Below are 24,040 nucleotides of genomic sequence, written 5' to 3' on the forward strand. Positions count from 1 at the left end.
TACAAGGCTTCTTCTGATTGGCTGAGAAGGAAACTGTGATTTAAATTTGCGCGCCTCTCCTCAGTCAATCAGAGGAAGCCTTGTAAGGTTCCCTATGAATGGCTGAACAGAGTCCATGGCTCCAGCACTGGTCCCCTTAATTCCCTGTTTTCACAGGAGAAACTGAAAGCAGTGGAGTCCTGGTGCGGTCAGTCAAAGTCCTGTAGGGAGGGAGCGGGAATGTGGCTTACCCTCGAGGGAGTGTGGCTTACCGGCACTGTGTGTATCCATAGACGCACACAGCCCATCTCAGGACCGCACACACGGGTGTGCTCCTTTAGCACATGGTTTGTGGGAACTGGCAGAAGAGGAAAGCAACCTTTTTGTGCAATATTATATATATATATATATATATATATATATATATATATATATATATCCAATTATTTTATTTTAACCCAAAAAAAACAATTTTTTTTACATTTTTAGTATCACTTTAAAATTACATTATTGGTGTGTGGCTGTTGGTTCTCTCCATGCTATGCACAGAGCGTGGTCAGGGTCTTTCCTGGCCAGGAAATCGATCGACAGGAAACAAAGGAAGTTACAAGAAACTTCTCCAATCAAGAAAAATGGTTTAAGTTTACAATTTCTTAAAGCCTATTGGTATCGGACACAAACCAAAAACATTTCTCACACCACATCCTGGTCACCATTCGATAAGCTGAAACACTCATGTTACTAGGAAGAAACCCTGATATCTTATAATTGAGATCTCAAAGGAAACTGTTAGAAATACTTTGTATAATAAAGGCAATACATGGATACAAGACGTGTTCAGAAACGGAAATTAAGCATTAAGAGATTTTACATATACTCACCATTTACACAGCAAATCAGGAGAGAACCCAGAGAGAGCAGGAGGAAAGCAAGCAAGAAGTTAGATGGTAAGAATGAGGAGTGAACGTCACAAAAAGGAGAATTTATAAAGCAAAACCCCTTAGTTATTTGGGGATGGTGGCACTGGCATGCATAGAACATAAAAACTAGACATTGACAGACATTTAAAGCCCTGTACACGCGTACCGATTGTCGGCCGTAAATATTCGGCCAACGTCCGATCGGCTGATTGTCGGCTTGTTAGTATGATGCTTCCGACAACCGACTGCGACTTTTCGGCCGAACAAAATCTGGTGTGCATGCTTTAAAATTTTTGTTGGCCAACAAAGAACGGCCGATTGTTCCTCAGTCAGTACAGATTTCGGCCGACAAAAATGTGATGATCAAGACTGGGCATGCTCAGAGAAGAAAAAACACACGAAAAGTAGACCAGAACATGACATCACTTCTGCAGTTGGTTGTTGTTGGCCGAGAAAATGTGTGTGCAGTCCTGAGCACTTTTCAACCAACAAAACAGCACCGGACAAAAGATGGCCGATCGTTTGGCCGACAATCGGTACGTGTGTACGGGGCTTTTCTAGATCCTTTATCTGTCCAGCTTCTCTCTCTTCTGTGTTATGTCTGGTACACACTATAAGGTTTTCAGACGATTGATCAACATTTTTTTTTTGCATGCCAATCTCATATCGAAAGTGAAGATTTTTGGAGATGCTGGGTGTTTGAGGCTGAGGGAGCAGAATTACCTGGGCCTAAGAGGTCAGGGTCAAAGTCAGGAACTATGGTGTACAAGAGAGGAGGAGTGGGAGGGTTGTAGAAAAGGAAATAGGAGGGGATCTGGTTAATTATATGTAGCACCCTCCTAGATAGGTGCTAGGTAGGTAAAGCCTAGTAGCTTCTTCTGCTTATCAGGGGAGACTGATCGTTAGTTAGGCCTGCTCGGTGTGCGAGTCATGTGGGCTGAGGGAGTGTTCCCACGGTATGGAGGGGAGGGTTTATCAAGGGGAGGGTTTATCAAGGGGAGGGTTTATCAAGGGGAGGGTGGGGAAGGGAGGGGAGGGTTTATCAACATAGAAAGTTTACTTGTAATCGTTTTATAAGATCATTAATCTGTGCAACGACTTGAACTATGTTTTTATATGCTTATGAAAACTTAAATAAAATGTTAAACAAAAAAAAGTGAAGACTTTACTAAAGTTAACAAAATTCTCTCACAATAGAATATAAATTTGGAAGTGATGTAATGTATTTGTAGTGTTTTTAGTGTAATGTATTTGTAGTATAGTGATGTAATGTATTTGTATCTTCAAACGTCAACTGTACTGATTAAACGAAAATCGTACGATCTGGTATTGTACAAGAAAATTTTCGTGCTTGTCCCATTAGATAATATCGAATGAACTGTCGTGATTGGGTCTTGAAAGCTTTGTACTAACAATCAGATTATCGTGGGATCGCATCGAAAGCTGCATTTTTCATACGATTTTCTGATCGTGTGAACGGGTCATTCGTTTTTAACTGCCAATGGGCTCACAGACAGGAATGAAAAGTGAAGTAGTATTTTAAGTCTTACCCACTCTATCCAAACACCACAACAAAATAGTTTAGAATCCGGCCTTAATTCATGAGGACTCTACCCAAATCTATCTAAACTTAAGCCTAGTACACAACGATGAGAAAAATCAGACGTACGATTGTCTTTTTTTCTTTTTTACACGCCCTAAAAAACAAGGGGCTTACTAAAAAAGGTATGAAAATTCTCATGACAGGATACAACTTCCCACGTACGTAGTACATAGCTACGTTCTAGCGTACAATCGGAAGTGATGTAATGTACGTGTGACCCCTTTTCTCATGACGAAATCATTTTTTTGGGCTATCAACATAACAGAAAATTATTCCCAAAATTCTAACTACGATTTTTCGTATTTAGGAAAAATTTTTGTTGTAGATAATGGTTTTCATTGCCCTTTTTCTTCTTCCGAGCCGCTCTTTAGTTTCCGATCATGCGCAGTTTTGTTGACTCGATTTGTTTTGTATGAATACCATACTAAATTACATGAAAATTGTTCAGTTATAAAAGGAGAAAAATTGTCTCTCATGTTCCTTCGGAAACTTTCCTTTGAACTGTCGTGATCGGATGTTGGAAGCTGTGTACTAACGATTGGATTATAGAATGATCGCTCTGATTGCAATTATTTTAGTCCAGTTTTCTCATGGTGTGTGTGTACTATGCATTAGGCTTAGTTTTGATCGATTCGTGTTTTGAACCCATGCAAAATTGCGCACTTTCCCAACATGAAAAGCGCTGCTCTTAGGCAGACACGTGGGGGTGCCATTAATGCCTCATGGTTCCCTGTATACATTGACAACCACGCAAGTTTTCACATGGGCCAAATATCATGGTACTGCAGCGCCATGTGGTTTGGGGCAAACGGGCTTTACAAAAAGGTCAGGGGCGTCTTTCCCTGTGTTTCACACAAGTAGGGCAGCCCATTAAAATTAATAGGCTGCCCAACACTGCATGCACAGATCTGAGCCAAACCTTAATCAATAAGCCTAAAAACTTGGGCACAGAGGGCTGTACACCAGAAAAAAAAAATAAGTGTGTTTCTGTGCCCGGGAGTCACAGACTTTGTATAATAAATGAGGCGCTGAGGCTGTATGCTGCTAAATGCACATTTGAGCGGCTGTTTTTAATGGTGTTTGGCCCTTTGCGCTCATGCGAATGAGCCCTAAAATCAAAAGGTAGTACAAAATTCATTTTTCACTGATCTGAATTCAGAAGGAAAAAAGGCAGCTACACTTTGCATTTTAGCTTTCCTGCTAACATTGCTTCAGTGAATAAGATTAGCTCTGTTTGCATGGAAGATGCATGGAAACATTATATTCTAATGCAGCCACACTTTTCTGTTACCGCTTATTTACTAAGTGTGACATGGAAAAACCAACTGGGGATTTTATTATTGTCTGCTACACCTGGAACGTTGATCCTTGGCACACTGACACAAGATACAAGTCCAATGGGAACATTCCTGGGCTGTTCTCGGCTGCAGATGACTAAAAAAGGACAATGGTTTCTCTGGGATCTTAATGATAAAAGGTTTATAAATGTCATCCTGACTTTTGTACAGAAAGTGCAGTCTGGTGTGAATATCTCATCCTAGACAGTGCTGAGATCAGTGCTTAAAGCTCAACTCCAGATAATAAAATATAAAATGACCCTTGTGGTAGAGATCCCGTGCATTGCAAGGGCTTAAAGTGATATTTAAGTCTTGCTTTTTTGTTTAAAAATAACAAACATGTTTTAGTTACCTCCTCTATGAAGTTGGTTTTGCACAGAGCAGCCCAGATCCTCCTCTTCTTGGGTTCCTTTGCCGAGGCTCCTGGCCGCTCCCTCCTACCAGGTGCCCCCACAGCAAGCAGCTTGTCATTGGTGCACCCAAGCCAAGCAACTGCTCGGTGTATCCATTCAGACACGGAGCGGCAGCTTAGCCCCACCTCCTCTCTCTCTTCTCATTGGCTCACTTACTGACGGCAGTGGAAGCCAATGGCGCCGCTGCTGAGACTCAGCCAATCAGGAGGGAGAGACCCGGACAGCCAAGTCTCTCATGCTATGCTACTGGACGGAGATGGGCCTCAGGTAAGTACACTGAACAAAATTATAAATGCAACACTGTTGTTTTTGTCCCCATTTTTCATGAGCTGAACTCAAAGATCTAAGACTTTTTCTATGTACACAAAAGGCCTATTTCTCTCAAATATTGTTCACATATCTGTCGAAATCTTTGTTAGTGAGCACTTCTCCTTTGCCGAGATAATCCATACACCTCATAGGTGTGGTATACCAAGATGCTGATTAGACAGCATGATTATTGCACAGGTGTGCCTTAGTCTGGCCACAATAAAGGCCACTCTAAAATGTGCAGTTTTATCACACAGCACAATGGCACAGATGTCGCAAGTTTTGAGGGAGCGTGCAATTGGCATGCTGACTGCATGAATGTCCACCAGAGCTGTTGGCCGTGAATTGAATGTTCATTTCCCTACCATAAGCCGTCTCCAAAGGCTTTTCAGAGAAATTGGCAGTACATCCAACCGACCTCACAACCGCAGACCACGTGTAACCACACCAGCCCAGGACCTCCAAATCCAGCATCTTCACCTCCAAGATCATCTGAGACCAGCCACCCGGACAGCTGCTGCAACAATCGGTTTGCATAACCAAAGAAACCGTCTCAGGGAAGCTCATCTGCATGGTCATCGCCCACATCGGGGTCTCGACCTGACTGTAGTTTGTCGTAATATCCGACTTGAGTGGGAAAATGCTCACATTCGATGGCACCTGGCACTTTGGGGAGGTGTTCTCTTCACGGATGAATCCCGGTTTTCTTAGATCCTTGAGTTCAGCTCATGAAAAATGGGGGCAAAATCGGATTTTTGTAAGATCTTACCGTAAAATCCTTTTCTCTTAGCTCATTGACAGACGTAGTCCTCTTTGATTCACATCAATTGGGTTATGTTGTCTCCGCAGGAGTAGGACTAGGCAGAAAGAAAAAACGTTCTGGCTCCACCCTAGGGGCAGTCCCAGAGGGTATATCCTCCCTCTCTCTGCTACAGGAAATCAGTTCTGTTGTAAAGCAGTAACAGAGAATTTAACCCAACCCAACTCAATGATAGAGGGGCGGGTACTACGTCTGTCAATGAGCTAAGAGAAAAGGATTTTACGGTAAGATCTTACAAAAATCCGATTTTCTCTGTCGCTCATTGACAGACGTAGTCTTCTTGATTCACAAGAACTGGGACATCCAGAAGCAGTGCCACAAATGAGGGGTGGGATTGACAGAAATCAAAATCCAATCTAGAAGGCCCAACCGGTGCCAACTAGAAGTTTTAAAGGCTCATTATAAACAAAGAATGAGACTCAAATAAAAATTTCCAACGGAAAAAAACCCTCGAGGTAGACCACTGGTCTCCTCAAATTGCGGCCTGCAAAACCTTGCAGCCAAACGAGGCATCCGACGATGCCATTACATCAACTTTATAATGTTTTGTAAAGGTATGCACCGATGACCAGGTAGCCGCCTTGCACACCTGGACCACTGACGCCTGATGGCGAAAGGCCCATGACGCACTAAGTGCCCGAGTGGAGTGCGCCTTAACAGGGAACGGGGGCTCCCGACCCTTAATAGAATAAGCCTGTACCACCGTCTGCCTGATCCATTTGGAAATGGTCGCGGCAGATGCAGGCAACCCCTTTTTGGGTCCATCCGAGACCACAAAAAGTGAATCCGTCTTGCGAAACGAGTCTGACGTTTTCAAGTATACCCTGATCGCCTGGACCACATCCAAGGAGTGTAAAGCAAACTCCCGAGGATGACTGGGCTTAGGACACAGGGAAGGTAATACAATTTCTTCATTCAGATGAAATTCTGAAACCACTTTTGGTAGGAAGGATGGATTCGGACGAAGGACCACCTTATCTCTATGAACCACCAGATATGGGGAACGACAAGATAATGCAGCCAGTTCTGACACCCTGCGTGCAGAAGTGATAGCCACCAAGAAGGCCACCTTCTGGGACAACGTAGGTAGAGGAATCTCCCCAATATCTTCAAAGGGAGGTTTCTGAAGAACCGACAATACTAAATTAAGATCCCAGGGTGGTAACGGCGCGCGCACTGGCGGAGCCAGATGTCGCACCCCCTGGATGAAATTCCGCACCAAGGAATGAGTAGCCAAAGGCTTCTGAAAGAAGATAGCTAATGCTGAGACCTGACCCTTGATAGTGCTCAAGGCCAGTTTCTGCTCAACCCCTTGTTGCAGAAAAGCTAATATTCGACTAACCGAATAAGATCGTGGGTGGAACCCCAGGGGTTCACACCATGCAATGTAGGACTTCCATGTGCGATGATAAATCTTTCTGGAAGTCGCTTTCCTTGCTTTAACTAGAGTAGGAATAACTGAAGATGACAAACCCTTGTCCTTCAGCACCTGGGTCTCAATAGCCAGGCCGTTAAAGCCAGCGATCGTAAAGCAGGATGGAAGATCGGTCCCTGAGACAGTAGGTCCTCCCTGAGAGGAAGTCTCCATGGGACGTCCGCCACCAGTCTGACCAAGTCGGCGTACCAAGCTCGGCGAGGCCAGTCCGGAGCTACCAGGATTACTGGAATTCCTTCCTCCTCTATCCTGCGAAGAAGTCTTGGCAGTAACCCGAGAGGAGGGAAGGCATACATTAGCTGGTATTGCCCCCACGGGGCGACCAGCGCGTCTGCGGTCTCTGCTAGAGGATCGCGGGAGCGAGCCACAAATCTCTGTACTTTTCTGTTGAATCGTGATGCCAACAGATCCACATCCGGGGTGCCCCAACGTAGGCACAACTGGTGGAAAACTTCTGGATGGAGGGACCATTCCCCCTGATCCAGATTCTGACGGCTGAGATAATCTGCCTGCCAATTCTCCACCCCCGGAATGAACACCGCAGAGATAGCTGGAACAAACCGTTCCGCCCAGCGAAGAATGCAAGCCACTTCCTTGGCCGCCCGGACACTCTTGGTGCCCCCCTGGTGATTGACATAAGCCACAGCCGTGGCGTTGTCCGACTGGATCCGAACCGGGCTGCCCTGGAGCTGCTCGGTCCAGTGAATAAGACAAAGTCTGATCGCTCTCAGTTCCAATACATTTATCGGTAACCTGGATTCTTCCGGGGACCAAAGTCCCTGAACGGATAACTGACCAAGAATTCCTTCCCATCCGGATAGGCTGGCATCCGTGGTCACTATCGTCCAATATATTGGCAGAAATGACTTTCCCTGGCTGAGCATCGGAGACCGAAGCCACCAGACCAGAGACTCTCTGGTCTGTTTGCTCAATCGGATCCGATAGTCCAGGGATTCCAGATTCCGATTCCATCTGAGAAGAATCTCTTGCTGAAGAATTCGGGTATGGGACTGCTTCGAAGGAAGCCACCATCAACCCCAGAACCCTCATGCAAGTCCGAAGGGAAGACCAGCTGTTGGATAGTAACAACTGGACTGCTGATTGAATCTTCCGGAGTTTCCCTACCGGAAGGAAAACTCTTGTCCTGAATGGGTCTAGAATTAGACCCAGATATTCGAGCCTCTGGGTGGGAACCAGAAATGACTTCTGCTGGTTCACCAGCCACCCGAATTCCTGTAAAGAAATTATAGTAATTTCTATGTTTTGTAGCAGGGTCTGTGGAGACCCTGCATGAAGCAGGAGATCGTCTAGGTAACCTAGAATCGATATGCCTCTTTGGCGCAGTAGTGCCAACATTGGGGCCAACACCTTCGTGAAGACCCGAGGAGCCATGGCAAGACCGAAAGGTAACGCCACAAACTGATAGTGGTTCTCTTCTATGGAAAAACGTAGAAACCGCCGATGTCCTGCGTAAATGGGAATGTGAAGATAGGCGTCCTTGATATCTATGGACGCTAGGACATCCCCTGAATGCAGGAAGGCTGCTACTGTGCGAATGGATTCCATTTTGAATTTTCTTACCGAACCAACAGGCACCCTCTCTTCACAATACCCTCTCCACCGGGGTGGGGGGTTGTTGACCACTCCGGACGCCTCGACTCTCTGGTTCCTGGCGTCCAAGCGAGACTTTTAACTCGCAAGGTCAGTCCCTCCAATGGGACTCTGTCGCGGCCGACCCAGCGCGGAGCTCTGGTCTGCACGCGCTCGTAGGCAGAACCGGGGTGACCACTGGATCTCAACATCCAGCTGTCGCCCGGCCCCGCATACTTACTTGAATGTGTCGCGGCCGACCAAGCGCGATGCAATTGTCTGCGCGCGCTCGTAGGCCGGCTGGGGTGACCACAAGTGTCGCCCAGATCCGGCGTAATTTGCTTGAAGATCTCACAGGAAAAAACACTGGAGAAACTACCTAAAAAAAATATTTTTTCTAAAAAAAAAAATCTTGCCAGGACCAGAGATCCCAGCAAGGAACTTAGGTCCTTACTCCTGACTAGACAGAAAAAAACTGATTTCCTGTAGCAGAGAGAGGGAGGATATACCCTCTGGGACTGCCCCTAGGGTGGAGCCAGAACGTTTTTTCTTTCTGCCTAGTCCTACTCCTGCGGAGACAACATAACCCAATTGATGTGAATCAAAGAGGACTACGTCTGTCAATGAGCGACAGAGAAAAACAAGTGTTGCGTTTATAAATTTGTTCAGTATATTAGGAGGGATGAGGGGGGCTGCTGCACACAGACGTTTCTTTATCCTAATGCATAGAATGCATTAAGTTAAAAAACCTTCTGTCTTTAGAACCACTTTAATGCTCATTAAGATTTTGGGGGGGGGGGGGGGGGTTCATTTTAGAGAGAAGGCACAATACTTTCCCTATTTCTTGCTCCCCCAGCCACTGGTGCTCCTCTCATTGCTGGTTTGGGTTGTAGATGGGCCCTTGTCATTCTCACATATAGTGCAGGACTATTGGCCCAGCTTCAGTGTATGACCGCTGGCTGGAGTGGCAGTCACACAGTGTGGAGGAAGGCTACTCAAGTGGGAAAGAAGGTAAGTATTCAACCTTATTTTTCAAACTCTAGAACCAACGAGCATATAGCCCTTGCAGTGCGAGGAGGCCCCAATGCAGGGGTATTTTTCTTCTTGTTCCTGGAGTTTGGCTTTAATTCTGTCACCACGCTAAACATATTAGAGTAACTTTTGATGTCCATTCAGTTCCATGACAGCTTACCTTAACTGCTGTGCAAATCTGACTGCATTCTTAGCCTATAGCTTGTGGCAAAATATTCACAAATTTACTGTTTGAAGAAAGTCAGCAATGCCCACTGATATCTAGGCAATACTGCTCTTCCTGCATGCCTCTGTATTTATCTTGCCACGGTCATGAATGATACTGACTGAGCACACACTTGTAAATGTTCACTGCACAGAGCACTGAACAGCACCAAACCCACCTTCCTTTGCCAAGATTGCAGCACCTTCACTGCTGGAAACCAGGACAGGGGGGGCATTATGAAAAAAAATAGTAAAGACGTTGATGAGCTTCTAAGTGTCCTTTCACACTGGCTTTTCAATCAGGTCCACCTGTCAGTTTTTCAGGCAGATCTAATCAGACCCTCCATTCACCCCTATGGAGCGACCGATGTCAGTGGTGACATGTCTGCTGACACCCGCTGCTATACGATCCTATCCGCCAAATTCAGACAGATTGTGACCCTATTTTCCATCAATCTGGAGGATCGGATAAGATGAAAACGGATAGGCGGTCTGTTTTCATCCAATCTCCCCATAGAGGAACGCAGGACTCTGACAGGTCCGTCTCTGCACAGTGGGCGGAGAGGGATCTGTCATCCGCCTGCTCAGTGGGGATTAGCAGATCGATCCCCGCCGAACAAGCAGATTACGTCAAACGGGTCCGTCCACTGTGAAAGGGCCCTAAGGCTTTGTTTAGATGGTGCTGGCACCTGTCCTGCATGCAGACAACCTATAGATGTGGATGCAACAGCTGATCGGACATAGACTCAGGTCCAAATTTGACAGCCATGCAGGGGCAGCTGCACAGCTTCGACTGCAAACTGTCTGCATTCAGGGCTGCATAGCTGTCAAATTTGAACATTACACTGCTTCTGTGCAGCCATTGCATCTGCATCCACCTATACATGCTGCCTGGACGCAGCTCAGGATGGATGCAGGTGCAAAAACAATGGCAGCCTGCACACAGGACAAGTGTCAGCTTCTGCCTGAAATTAGCCTCATGTGCTATCAAGCTACTGGATTGTGTTCGCAGGGTTTCTTTAAGTAGGGTCAACAGGTGAACCATAAATATATGCAGGAAGCAATATTACTAGAACTTACATAAATTGTAATAACATGCCTGTACTGTACAGTTCATAATGTCCAGACAGTGACCCCCAATAATTTAAGTGTACAGTATGTATAGTCAACACTTTTTTTTTTTTTTTTTGATAGAGTGTTGGAGAATTAAAACTCCTGTCATGCTTTTATTCGTTTTAAATTATCTGTGTACCAGAAGAGAAAATTTCTCATCGCTTCCTGTCCCAGAGAAACAGCAGGAAGTTGGGAATTCCCCACTTAGATATTTGTCACCAGGCCAGGTGTACCCATTACCAGATTTCCCTTTACCTCTTCTGCTGGGAACAACTCTATAATTTTAGATTTCCCTTCACTTTCTCAGAAAGTGACAGCTTGAAGAAAGTACAGCCAACCCCAGGTGCCTTAATGTACATTATGTCATCTCTTAGCACTAATAAGCATGCATGGACTTTAGAAAGTAAAGTGAAGGGCTGGCCCAACCAGTTCCACCTCCTGTAACTTGCCATATGTAATAACATTCCATACACAGCATGCAACAGTTGCCTTTAAAAGAGAACCTCAGTGAAGACACAAATATATCAGTATCAGTCATGTTCACATAGTCTTTGTTTTAAACATGTGCTCAGACTATCCTATGCAATGCAGGGCCATCTTTAACGCAGGGCAAAAGGGGCAGCTGCCCCTGGCCCAGTCATTGTTGTGGGGCCCAAAGCAGCTACCTCTTGATCCCGCACATAGTTGATAGGTGGATTCGGGAGGGCCCAAGAAAATGTTTGCCCAGGGTCCAATCAATAATAAAGACCGCCCTGATGCAATGTATAAAGCTGCGGCACCTCCAGTTCCTGGTAGCTATAGATTATCATTGTTGAGATTGGGTGGGACTACTTTAGGCTCAGTTTATCTGATCTTCAATAATTAGGGTATGTCATAGTAGGATTGTGGGATCATAGCAAGCCAATATCTCATGCAGATCATTAGCTTTTCTACGAAACAATTGCATCCGAAAATACATTTCAAAAGTAGACAGCTAGTCTGCTGGGTTAGGAAATACTGAATTTTATGTCGGATTGGGGTTCTCCTTTATATCCTTGTATATCCTTTGTATCAAGCAATCACAGGATAAGTAGATATGTAGATATACGTACAGGTAAAGCACAAGGACATGAATGGGAAACAGACAGTTGCAGAGGTGCAAATACTGTACATAGAAAAAAAAAGCATTCTACATTCACCTCCCACCTTATCTATTCCTCACCTTCGCTTTTCCTTCCAGGGCTCCAGTACCGGCGTAAATCTTACTGATTGAGTCTCCATTGGTAGACCACATTGTACGGAATACCTCCTGAAACCGTGTAACCAGCTGTGGCTTCTCAGCCAGGCCCAAGTCTTCCAGCTGCTTTAATAGCATCTGCCAGGAGGGAAACAAGGGACATATTAGAAGTGACTGATAATGGACATGAGCGGCAGATGTCACTAATCTCATCACATATTTAGAGTAGAATGTCACTCAAGAGAACTTAAACAGATATGGCAGTCCATATTTTCCAGCAATCTAAAATGAACATAAACAAAACAGAAACATGATTTAATTTAAAAAAAAAAAACTCTGCCAGAGAACCTAAGAGACAGGGAAACACCATATGTGAAATATAATAGGGTGCGCTAACCTAAAATGAAAAGTGGCAGCATCTAAGATTCCAAACGGTTTTGGAATAAGTGATATAGTGAAAAGATTACTAGTGCACTCAGTAATTATTACAACAGATTAAACTAACCAACAAAGTGATTGCCTATTAATGTTATTGAATTGTAATTTTGCAAACAACCAAAAGAAACAAACACCATAGAAAGTGAATGATTGATTGCATGTGTAACAACTCGAGTGATGATTGTGCCTTCAGTTATAAACAAATATATTGTGAATGGATAAGTCCAAAAAAGGTGACAGATGAATCTTCACTGGTGAGTTTCTGGAAGTATAAACGCTTTCTAACACAGGTCAGCAGATTCCAACTTCTCATATAACACCACGTGACTCAAACACTCAAGTGCGATGGCTCCTTACCAACTTCCAACTAGCATGGAGCATATAAAAACTACATCCAATCACTGGAAAAAGGGCACAAGAACCAAGGTGTCATCCCCACACACAGTGCATCACTGCGTGCCAAAGAATAAAGTTTTCTTCTTCCCAAATGGCTATTAGACACGAGCTTGAATCCATATATTCCACAGAGGGACCCTTGGGGTGGATACTTCTGGGACTTGGCTTACGCTGGCCACACAGATGAACGCAACTGGGATCCTTCACATAAGTGAGTGCTGCATCCGCCAGAGTGGATGGTCACAGGGCTGGATGTAACACTCCCCATTCAACTCCAGTTTGTAAATGTTGAACACAGATCCTAATTGGAGTTCTGCTTCTTAAATGTTGTGTTCAACATTTACAAACTGGAGTTGAATGGGGAGTGTTACATCCAGCCCTGTGACCATCCACTCTGGGGGATGCAGCACTCACTTATGTGAAGTTGCGTTCATCTGTGTGGCCAGCGTAAGCCAAGCTCCAGAAGTATCCACCCCAAGGGTCCCTCTGTGGAATATATGGATTCAAGCTCATGTCTAATAGCCATCTGGTAAGAAGCACACGTTATTCTTTACCACGCAGTGATGCACTGAGTGTAGGGACGACACCTTGGTTCTTGTGTAATATGAATAAAGCTGACACGCGAAAAGGCTTCTTCCAAGTGAAATTCTTTATTCCAGCATGGATAGCAGTGACAATATGACGAATGCTGATGTGTTTCGGCTTTATGCCTTCATCAGATGATGATGATGAATGATGAAGGTGTAAAAAACAGAAACACGTCAGCATTCGTCATGTTGTCACCGCTATCCATGCTGGAATAAAGAATTTTACTTGGAAGAAGCCTTTTCGTGTGTCGGCTTTATTCATATTACATTTGGTTTGGACGTTCAGCCTGAGCACCGACACTTAGCTCTTTATCTCCTCACAGTGCGGTGGAGCTAGGGTGAGTTGTTGTTTATACCCTGGTTCTTGTGCCCTTTTTCCAGTGATTGGATGTAGTTTTTATATGCTCCATGCTAGTTGGAAGTTGGTAAGGAGCCATCGCACTTGAGTGTTTGAGTCACGTGGTGTTATATGAGAAGTTGGAATCTGCTGACCTGTTTTAGGAAGCGTTTATGCTTCCAGAAACTCACCAGTGAAGATTCATCTGTCACCTTTTTTGGACTTATCCATTCACAATATATTTGTTTATAACTCACGGCACAATCATCACTATTGAGTTGTTGCACATGCAATCAATCATTCACTTTCTATGGTGTTTGTTTATTTTGGTTGTTTGCCTATTCATTTTATTGAATTGGAATTTTGCAATCACTTTGTTGGTTAAGGTAGTTTAATCTGTTGTAATAATTACTGAGCGCACTAGGGAAACATAGGCTAGGTGCACACCTAAGCAGCTCTGCAAGCCTCATTTGCACAGGCACAGCAGCCCATTCTTTTGAATAGCTTAGGTGTAATGCCTGCAGATTGCGACTCCTCGGGGGAGAGCTCCTCACATAGATTTAGGCTCGATTCACACATATGCATGTTGCTTTTGAGCATTTCAGCAGTGCTTTTTGCTGTGCTTTCCATGTTTTCAGACATGCGTTTTTGATTCTTTTTTTCTTTTTATTTGGCCAATTTGTTGTTGGGCAGATTAAATAAGGCAAAACACATCAAAAACGCAGGACTTGCGTTTTTAATGCATGCCCATTGAAGTCTATTACATGCAAAATGCTGCATTTTGAGTGGAAAAAAGTCCCCCCGGCCCCTTCCAAAAATGCAGAGGCACAGAAATACACTGATGTGAATGTGTTCCTTAGAAACCCATAGTAAAAAAAATTAAATGTGTTTCTGCAAAAGGCATGAAAAAACGCATTCGCGTAGATGAAGCCTCAGAGAGTTGGCCAGCAGCAGATTGTCTAGAAGCAGCAATAAGGCTCGATTCACACCAATATTAAAAAAGAATAGCGCGCAAATGCAAAAGAAACTACCAAATCTGAAGAGAGTCCATAAATAAAAATGGGGGTTTGGTCCCACCATATGGCCATATCGTGCTCAAGCCCACTACTGCGTCAAAGTACCCCATTATCAGTGGGTCCTACACTATCCATGAAAAAGAGATGAATCCAGCCCTTCTAACCCTTGGAGATAATACTCCTTGCTGGGAGATATGTGCAAATGCACTACAGGGGACTACTCCTATATCCACTTGATGGTGGACACTGATTGAGTACAGGTGTGTGTGGGGGTGGGGAGGGCTGCTCAACCTCGATAGTCTGGTCAGACCGAATACATAATAAACAGGCATCAGATTTGGTAGTTTCTTTTGCATTTGCGCGCTATTCTTTTTTAATATACATGTCTTTTGGTTCATAGCTGCAGCAGCTTTGGAAATACACGGGTATGCTCCCGCAAATTTTTGCCTGTCGATTCACACCAATGCATGATGCTTTTGAGCACTTCTGTAGTGCTTTTTATTGTGTTGTCCACATTTTTACCGCGATTTGCATTTTTTATGTTTTTTTTTTTTTGAAAAATTTGTTGGCCAGATTTAAAAATGCAAATCGTAGCAAAAATCACAGTAAAAACAAGGTAAATGGTCAATACTTGCATTTTGGATGCAGGTCTATTGAAGTCTATTACATGCAAAATGCAGCATTTTGCAGGAAAAAAAAAAAAAAGTTCCTGGCCCTTTCCACAAACGCAGAGGCACAGAAATACATTGATGTGAACGTGTTCCATAGGAACCCATGTTAAAAAAAAATTAAATGCATTTCTGCAAAAAGCATGAAAAAACGCATTAGTGTGAATGGAGCCTAAGGTCAGATTTAGATATTGCAGGGGAAGCTGTGGTAGTGCCATTAGAGCCTCTACGTTCAGCCCCTATTCACACTGAATGTGGCTTTAAAATCCCGCTACGATTTCAAAGCCACAGAACAGTGAGATTTCATCTGCAGCTTGCTGACATTTGTGCGATTGAATGCAAGTCGCACATGAAATTGCCAAAAATAGTGCAGAAACTATTTTTTTTAAATCGCACCTATTAAGACAGAAAGACATTAGATGTGACTTCAGATGTAAACCCCATGTCGCACCGGGGTGAATAGGGGTTCAGGGTAAGAAACCAGTTGGGTAAATCTGACACACCCTGTATGAACAATGAATAGACCTCTGCAAAAAGGGGCAGACAGAGTAATCAAGGACTCCAATGAGGGGGCCGGCAGAAACACCTCTATTACTTTGCTTGGGACAACCCAAAATTTGGGATTTTCTTATACTTTCATTTTCAGCGATAATGGTAAACATGACAAATATAGAGGGTCAATCACCCTAATGGGGGCATGGACAGCAATACAAATTTACAAGCATTCTAATCCCTCTGCACTCTATCCAAAACTAAAAAAAAAAAAAAAAAAAGTTTTGCCTTTAGTTATACTTTAGCAGGGTATAAATAAAGAGAACATATAGAAAAGTCTGTTTTGATCAGCAACCGGATCTCAGCTGTAAAACAAGGTCAAGAATGTGAATAGTTGTCATGAGTAAAACTTCCATTTTATTCAGCATCTACATTCTGCGTGTTGAATTTTCTCATATTTTCTTTATGAAGGTTTAATTACATTTTTGGTAATCAATAAACCATATATTGCATGATTACATTAACTCCAGGGAGTGATGAGCCAGCTGTACAAAGCCTGTGGCTGCTGGAAGGCCATCAGACACTGATCCGTACGTTTCACATATATTAAATTGGCCAGACTGATTCAATTAGGCGCTTCCTTTAGTTATTTCACATGCATATAAATTCAGTCTAATAGCGGTAATTCCCCACAGGCCTTTAATTATAGATTGTTCAGTCCCAATCCTCCAGCAAATGATGACTCATACCTCTTCTATAATGACTGAACATGACACTCTGGAAAAGAGGGTGGGGGGGTCACATCGATCTATAGGCTGCCATCAATATCACCTGGCATTATACGAGGTTTCCAAGAAAGCTATATATATATCTAAGACCTTTACAAATGGTAACATCCTATGGGCACCAAGCCCACTTTATTCTGACTGTTCAAGAATCTGATCAGTTGGATAATGCAAATGGATCTATGAAAAAATAAAACACATTTGTAGGAAAATTTCAGATCATATTGATTTGATTTTTTTATCGAAAAGTTTGGAAAAAAGTTTTAAATGAGGCTGTAGCGTTTACGCAATAATCATTTTTTAATCTTGATTCAATCTTTAGTGTCCAAATTAAAAAACAGATTAGGGCTCATTTACAACTTTGTCTCTCTTTGAAGAATGATCTGTGGTGCATCGCTTTTCAGAGAGTGGTACAGGCACGAAGCTTGTCGGATGTGAAGTCAAGGTTGGTACGCTATTGGTTCCACAGGAGCATTTGGCTTATGTAAGGCCCCTTTCACATCAGCAGACCGATTGGGTCCGCCTGTCCATTTTTCAGGCAGACCAGATTGGGCCACCTATTGCCCTCTATGGGGCTGCGGATGTCAGAGGACATGTGTCCGCTGACACCCGGCCGGGCATCCGATCCGACAAAATCCGCTGAAAACAGACGTATCTTAAAACTGGATGGAAATGAACATGCAGTTCATTTCCATCCGATTGCCCCATAGAGGAAAGCGGACTATGTCCTTGTCCGCTCTGCATAGCGGACACGGACCTGTCAGCGGGAATAGGCCGGGAGATCACATGTTGAGCAGGTGGATTCTACTCGGATGGACCCGCCCCGTGTGCAGGGCTGGCCATACATTATACAATTTTCTTGTACAACTTTCCTTTAGATTTACCAAAACCATATAATCTGAGCTCAAAGCTAAAACACTTTCAATTTGTATTCAATCAGACAGGCCCTTGCACTACATCGTTGAAGGTAAATCTAAAGGAAATTGAATAAGAACATTGTATAATGTATGGCCAACTTAAGGGGCCTAAAAAGAAAAAGTGAGTGAGATAATAAGTGCTGGCAGATGCTGTTGGAGCCACTTATATATTCCACCTCACAATAATTGGCCAGCTTAGCTGGGAGCACCAACAGACTGCAGACATGCTTGTTGCCTGGCTGTTATGCTAACCAAGAGTCTTAGTGAGCAACTGCAGGCATGAATTGGTATTTGACAGCTGTATGACCTTTCTATGCAACAAGCCTATTATAAACCTGCACAGGCCAAACATTAGTACCATCAAGACACCTCTGGCGGGATTCTGATCTCAAGAGAACATTCATGACAGCTAAAATAATCCATTGCAGCCAACCCATTCCTTACCCTATGAATATTGGATAATACCAGCTAAGGAAGTACCAATTTATATCCACATCCTAAAATATCTTACAGAAAAAGGATAATTTGGAGTATAGGACTTTATAGGATGTAAAATGTCAAAGAGGCCACAAAGTTAAGGTCATATGTTAAAAATGTTTAAAAATGTCACAATGTGCATAAAAGACAAAACACAGTTGATAGTTTACGTGGAGTTACAAATTCTGGATATTGATTCGAACGCGTTCCGCAGAATTAGCTTGCTTCCTCAGGGATTATTATTATTCATCTAGAGAATCATCATGTCATAACGGTTATTAGTATTTTACTCTTCTAGTAATACTATCCTTTATATTGCTGTCTTATTCAGATTCAAACAACGAAAATATAGCTCAGCAACTGTATAAATACCTTAAAATCTATTTATTTATACAGGTGGTGAGCAAAAATGCCATATTTTCATTTTTTTTTTGCTTAATTCAGATTCAATGTAAAGGATAGTATTACTGTAAGAGTAAAATACTAATAACTATGTTATGAAATGATTATTCTCTAGATGGATATTATTATTCCTTGAGGAAGCAGGCCAAATCTGCAAAACGCGTTGGAATCAATATCCAGAATTTTCAACTCCACGTATACTATCAACTGTGTTTTGTCTTATGCCTCGTTTCCACTGAGCGGTACAGTACGATACGCAATTTTTGCCATTTCCATTGTCAAAAGTTGTGAATGGTACCCTAATTCCGAACCGTACCACTTTTTTGGTACCCTTTCATTGGGGTACCAAGCACATTAGTACCGTACCAACAGGGTGGAGCAATACTGTTGGGGTACTGTTGGCGGTGGATACGTAAGCCCGATTAAGGTGTACCGTACCGAACCGTACTGAACTGTCCTGAACCGAACCGTACCGATCAGTGGAAACGAGGTATTATATGCACATTGGGACGTTTTTAAACTTGTGTGGTCATTTTTGCCTGATACTTGTTTTTTTACTAATTTGGAATAAAGCTTAACTCGATTTTAATATATGAACGTTACTTTGTGGCCTCTTTTACATCTCATCAAGTCCTATACACATGAATGGGAGGATTTATGTCTCGGAATTATCCTTTTTACAATCCTTACTCTATCATCCAATTACATACAATGTGTTACACGACTGTTCATTTCTTCACAATCGATAGGCAAAGGTCACACTAAATTAGATTTTAGTTAAAAAAAATAATATGTAAAAAGTGGTTTTTGATATACTCACCTCCAACCCAAAGAAGGATTGGACACTGTTGGTTCTGTCCAGGCAGTCCAAGCAGTTGGTTCTAATGCTGCCACATTGCGTCCTATTGAAAACATGAAACAGAAAAGCAGATGTCATGGAAATATTCTGGTCAATCACCCTCACAGACACCCTCATAATGGCCAGGAAAAGTAGGAGGAAACGTATCTAAACCCAAAAACGAATGTAATTAATTGCAGCTTACCAGTTAAAAAAGGTTCAGTGTGTGCCAGAAGGCACAAAAAGACCATTGCGTGCACATACGCATGATTCCAAGCATAAACTCATTGTAAGACATGTATTACCATGCATGCGCAGATGTATAAGCATGCATGCTAAGCAGTGCGTGTGTGAGCACATGCGCACGCCTAATACCTTTATATGGGTGCCAAACAGCCTATTTAAGCTGGAACATGAGACAGATTGCCAAGTGGTATTCATCTAGTCTCCAATTTACCTGTGACCTGATCTGCTGGGTTTTCCTTTTCATGTATGACCCAGCTTGCTTTTGACCTGCCTCTGGATTCCTGTCTACCCACTGTGACCTCAGCCTATGTTTTGGACTCTCCTTTATGTTTCTGTATTGCGGTCTGGCTGTTGATAACCTAGGCTTGTATCCTGACACGGTCGTCTTAGCCTTCTGTACTTTGCAGCCTGGCTGTTGATGACCTCTGGCTTATGTCCTGGCTTTATTCCTGTCCACCAATTGGTTTCTACTGGTTTTCTTCATTTGGAACTTATCCACTGGTGCAGTCGTCTATGTCTTACATCCAACAACTGGAGCTGCCCAAAATGTTGGCCCTCGTGCCACTCTATCTTTGCATCTCCTCTCCCCACTACAAGGTTGGTTGTCTTTTCATCTCCTCTCCCCACTACCAGGGTGGCTGAACAAGAGGGGCAAGGGAAGCCTCCCCTTCAGCTTGCTCTCCCCTTGGTACTTGTCAGTGGTGGTTGTATTTGATTTCCCTTTTCAGGCTAAAAATATTTTCAGCAAGTACAGAAAATACCTATTGATTTTGCCAGGGATGCAGTGGCCTTGTCACTTCTTGTGAGCTTAAAGAGGTCAAAAAAGAACATTTTCTTCATTATGTAAACTACCAGTCCTGTCAATCCATCATATAATGGAGATAAACAAAGGCAGACGTGTAATAACCATGATTGCCCCCATAGATAAAATGGAGAAATTAGTAGAAGCATTAAGGGACAAGGAAGTGTCTTACCAGGTGAAAATAAAGGGAGAAAAAGTCTGAAAAAAGAAAAAAAAACGAATATAGCCACCTAAGGACTGGTAAGCCGCATTATAGATTACATTGTTTTGGATTTTAGATACATTTTAAAGCAACCCTGTTAGGAATGTTAAAATATCCAAAACTCAAACTCTGCAAACAAAGAATGTAAATGCCCACCTCTTGAGCTGCCCACACCTACAAAATGCCATTCTGTTGCTATGGAGTGCCATCTGAAATCTGCTAGAAAAACGTTTGGTAGGTTCAATATTTAGTGTTACCCCACAGTGCTCACTGGTTCCTCCCGTGGACCTCCAAGTCACTACTGTGTCCTATGATAATGTGAAGGTCAGCAGAAGGGACCAGAGGACACTGCAGGGAATCCAGAAGATTGACACTCCGATAAGTCTTGGCTTCCCAGCTTTGTAGAACAATTCCACAGTAACGTGGCATTTGACAGCACAGGCAGCAGAAAAAGTAGGTTCTTACATTCTTCTTCTGCAGGGGGGGAAATCTGGACGTCTTTAAATTCAGGAGCTGTTTGTAAATCTGAACCAAAGATTGTACATCACACGCAATGTAGACAGCTTAACATACATCAAGACATCATTGTATATCTAATCAATTACCTCTCTATGCTCAAGAGACAAATTTCCTTCTATATCTTCCATAGCACGGAGGTCATTTTTTTTTATTTTAATAAAAATCTAAAAACAGATCTTCACCCTCATTTAGATGTGGTCTCCCCTCCACTCCTTTGCCGTGTAAAATTTGCCTTTTTTTTTTTAAATTTACTTTTCCACTTTGCCCACTGTGCAAAAGTATGTACGTCACATATCCCAGGAGGCATAGTCCTTTACTGAGAAAGGAGGAGGGGGCGTGGCCTAGCGGCTTGTCATTGGAGAACTACTGGCTTAAGCAAGAAGAGCCGGAAACTTCCCGATAATGTCACTGAAGAAGATGGCGATGTGGCACCAGAGAAGCAGCTCTCAGCAGGGCAACGCTGGATCTGGTGGGTGAGTGAGTACGGTACTTTAAATGTACAGAATCCACAACCAGGTAAGGATGGGTAAAAAAAAAAAAAAGGGGTGGGGTTGGGGTTTGAGGCTGAAGGTCTGCTTTACCTTTCTGGTGTGTTCCTCTAAATGTATGATAACAAATATTGTCCACTAATGGCGCTTTTCCACTGCATGGAACTGAACGGTTCGGCTCGCTTTTATGCTTTTCCACTGCATGGTACCGCATGTTACGGTGTTGGAACGGTTTGGTACGGTACGGCAGCACTTTTCCACTACATGGAACCGAACGGTACGGCTCGCTTAAACAGTACCACCTCAGTTGTGGTTCCAAGAGGGCCGTACCGGTACCATATCCCACAATCCTTTGCATGCAGCCTTGACTGTTTGTCACTACTAGCCACTGATTGGTCAGAGAATCATTGTTATCCCACCCACTTTACTTTAGTGGAAAAGCAAACCGTACCGAACTGCTCCAACACCGTACCATGCGGTACCAGCAGTGGAAAACCAAACAGAGCCAAGTAGGGCCGAGTGGAGCCGAGCCGGTACTTGCAGTGGAAAAGTGCCATATTAACATCCTTAGTTCCATTTTTTCTTTTTTTGTTCCCCTCCGACACAATCACAATACTAAATTTTATTTTGCTATTAAAAAGGGTATATAAACCCCAGATATATTTGAGATCAAAATATAACCCCCAAACCATGAGCCTGATACAATATTTTATTCGAAAATGCAAACAAATGGTCATAATGAGATCTCATTCTAGAAGAAATCTCCCAGACCTGTGCACTCCATCTTTGTCCATATAGAAGAAGCCGCAATCTTCCAAGAACACAGAAACTTTGGGTTTGAGGACACTGCTCAGCTTTTCAGCTTTTCCTCCGCGCACCATCTGATGATAGTCAAAATTCACCATCAGGACATCAGACGCGTGCTCCGACGCCTTTAAGTGACTCTGTATAGGTGAGAGTAAGAAAAAATGTTTTACCTTTTTTAGCCTGTATCATCTTTTATCAAAATTTTTTGACAGACACAAGCGGGGAATGGCTGCACAATACATCCCACACCAACTGCAGAAGCATCAAGCACGCTAAATGGTCCAGAAGATATGTAAAAATAGCAGAGAATGTCACCAAGGAGCCTCTACACCAGCGTTTCTCAACCTTTTTTCAGTCAGAACACCCTTTACAATTAGGTACACTCTCGAGGCACCCTATTCTAAGATGTTAAAGTAACTAATAGTTTTACATAATGCAGTGGCAATACACTTAGGACACCCAACATTAGAGATTTATTTAATACACATTTGCACACTGGTACTGACTAATATTCCAGTGTTTCTCCTCTCCCTCAGTTTCCCTACCTCATTCAGCTAATGTGACCCCAGTGCAGATGGAGAAAGGCAAACAAGGACATCCTCAGGTGCTCAATGTCTTCCTTATCAATGTATGACATTATTTGTTAGAATCCCAACAGCTGGCACACATGGTGCCCAAGGTTGTTATGCTGCACAAAATAAAACCTGTGGCTTTGTGTAACTAAAGAATGCAGGTGAGATACACCTGCCAGCATGCTGACAATTTTGGGCAATTTGAGGCAATTTTTTGCATTTTGCCAAGGCCCCCCTGAAGAGCCCAGAAGGCATACCATGGTGCTATAGCACCCTGGTTGAATAAGGCTGCTCTAGACAGACAAAACACAAATTGTTATTTTTCAGCATAATAGCATGTTGAAATTAGGAATTAATAAATTAATTAAATTCATGATCCTAAGTGTAAGTTTTCCGAAGATTTGCATTTAAAAATTTGCTTTACATTACATGAACATTTCTTGCAGCCAGCTGCTGCATTTTCTTGCAGTTGTTTGTGGAGGAAAAAGCAGCTTAGGGAGTTCAGCTACACAGACAAAAGATGACCTTTTTTTCCTATCAGGGACCATCAGAAGATGAATAGGCCCAATGCAACTTAAAGTGGTTGTTAATCCACTATACTATGATAATAATCTGTTACATAACGCTATGTGTCCCTGTGCTATATAAAAAAGATGCCGATTATACCTTATCTCAGAGCGTCTCCCAGAGCTCAAGTGACTCCTGGGCTCTCTCCTCTTCTCGGCTGACAGCTACAGCGGGAGGGGAAGAGCACTCCCGCTGACGTCCCCTGGGGAGGAGGGGAGGAGTGAGAGAGCCGAGGAGTCCCGTGAGCGCCGGTAGACACTCTGATAGAAGGTATAATTAGCATCTTTTTAATACAGCACAGGCACATTGACAGGACACATAGTGTTATACAACAGAGGGGATGGCATGATCATAGTTTAGATATGAGAGCAGCACGAGGAAAGGATCGTAAAGTGGACGGAGCTGACAGGCAGGGAGAAGGGGGGGGGAGGAAGACACAGGAAAGCAGAGATGAGAGCTGCAGATGGAGGCACGTAAACTGACCACGATGTCAGGGCTTAGCAGCCATGATAA

At 43.3% G+C, this 24,040-nt stretch overlaps 1 protein-coding gene across 7 annotated transcripts in view; it reads right to left on the bottom strand.

Annotated features, from left to right (window-relative positions):
- SYNJ1 (synaptojanin 1) overlaps window positions 1-24,040 on the bottom strand; it is a 241,674-nt gene that overhangs the window by 101,017 nt on the left and 116,617 nt on the right. For all 7 annotated transcript variants that reach the window (XM_082247651.1, XM_082247654.1, XM_082247652.1 and 4 more), the window contains exons 9-11: window positions 22,353-22,525; window positions 19,307-19,388; window positions 11,957-12,109 (exon numbers count right to left, since the gene is read on the bottom strand). In XM_082247651.1, coding sequence (XP_082103777.1) covers window positions 11,957-12,109; window positions 19,307-19,388; window positions 22,353-22,525 — 408 coding nt within the window. The remainder of the gene's footprint in view (window positions 1-11,956; window positions 12,110-19,306; window positions 19,389-22,352; window positions 22,526-24,040) is intronic.

The sequence above is a fragment of the Pelophylax lessonae genome (genome assembly GCF_965119305.1).
Source record: "Pelophylax lessonae genome assembly, chromosome: 2".
Classification (NCBI taxonomy): domain Eukaryota; kingdom Metazoa; phylum Chordata; class Amphibia; order Anura; family Ranidae; genus Pelophylax; species Pelophylax lessonae.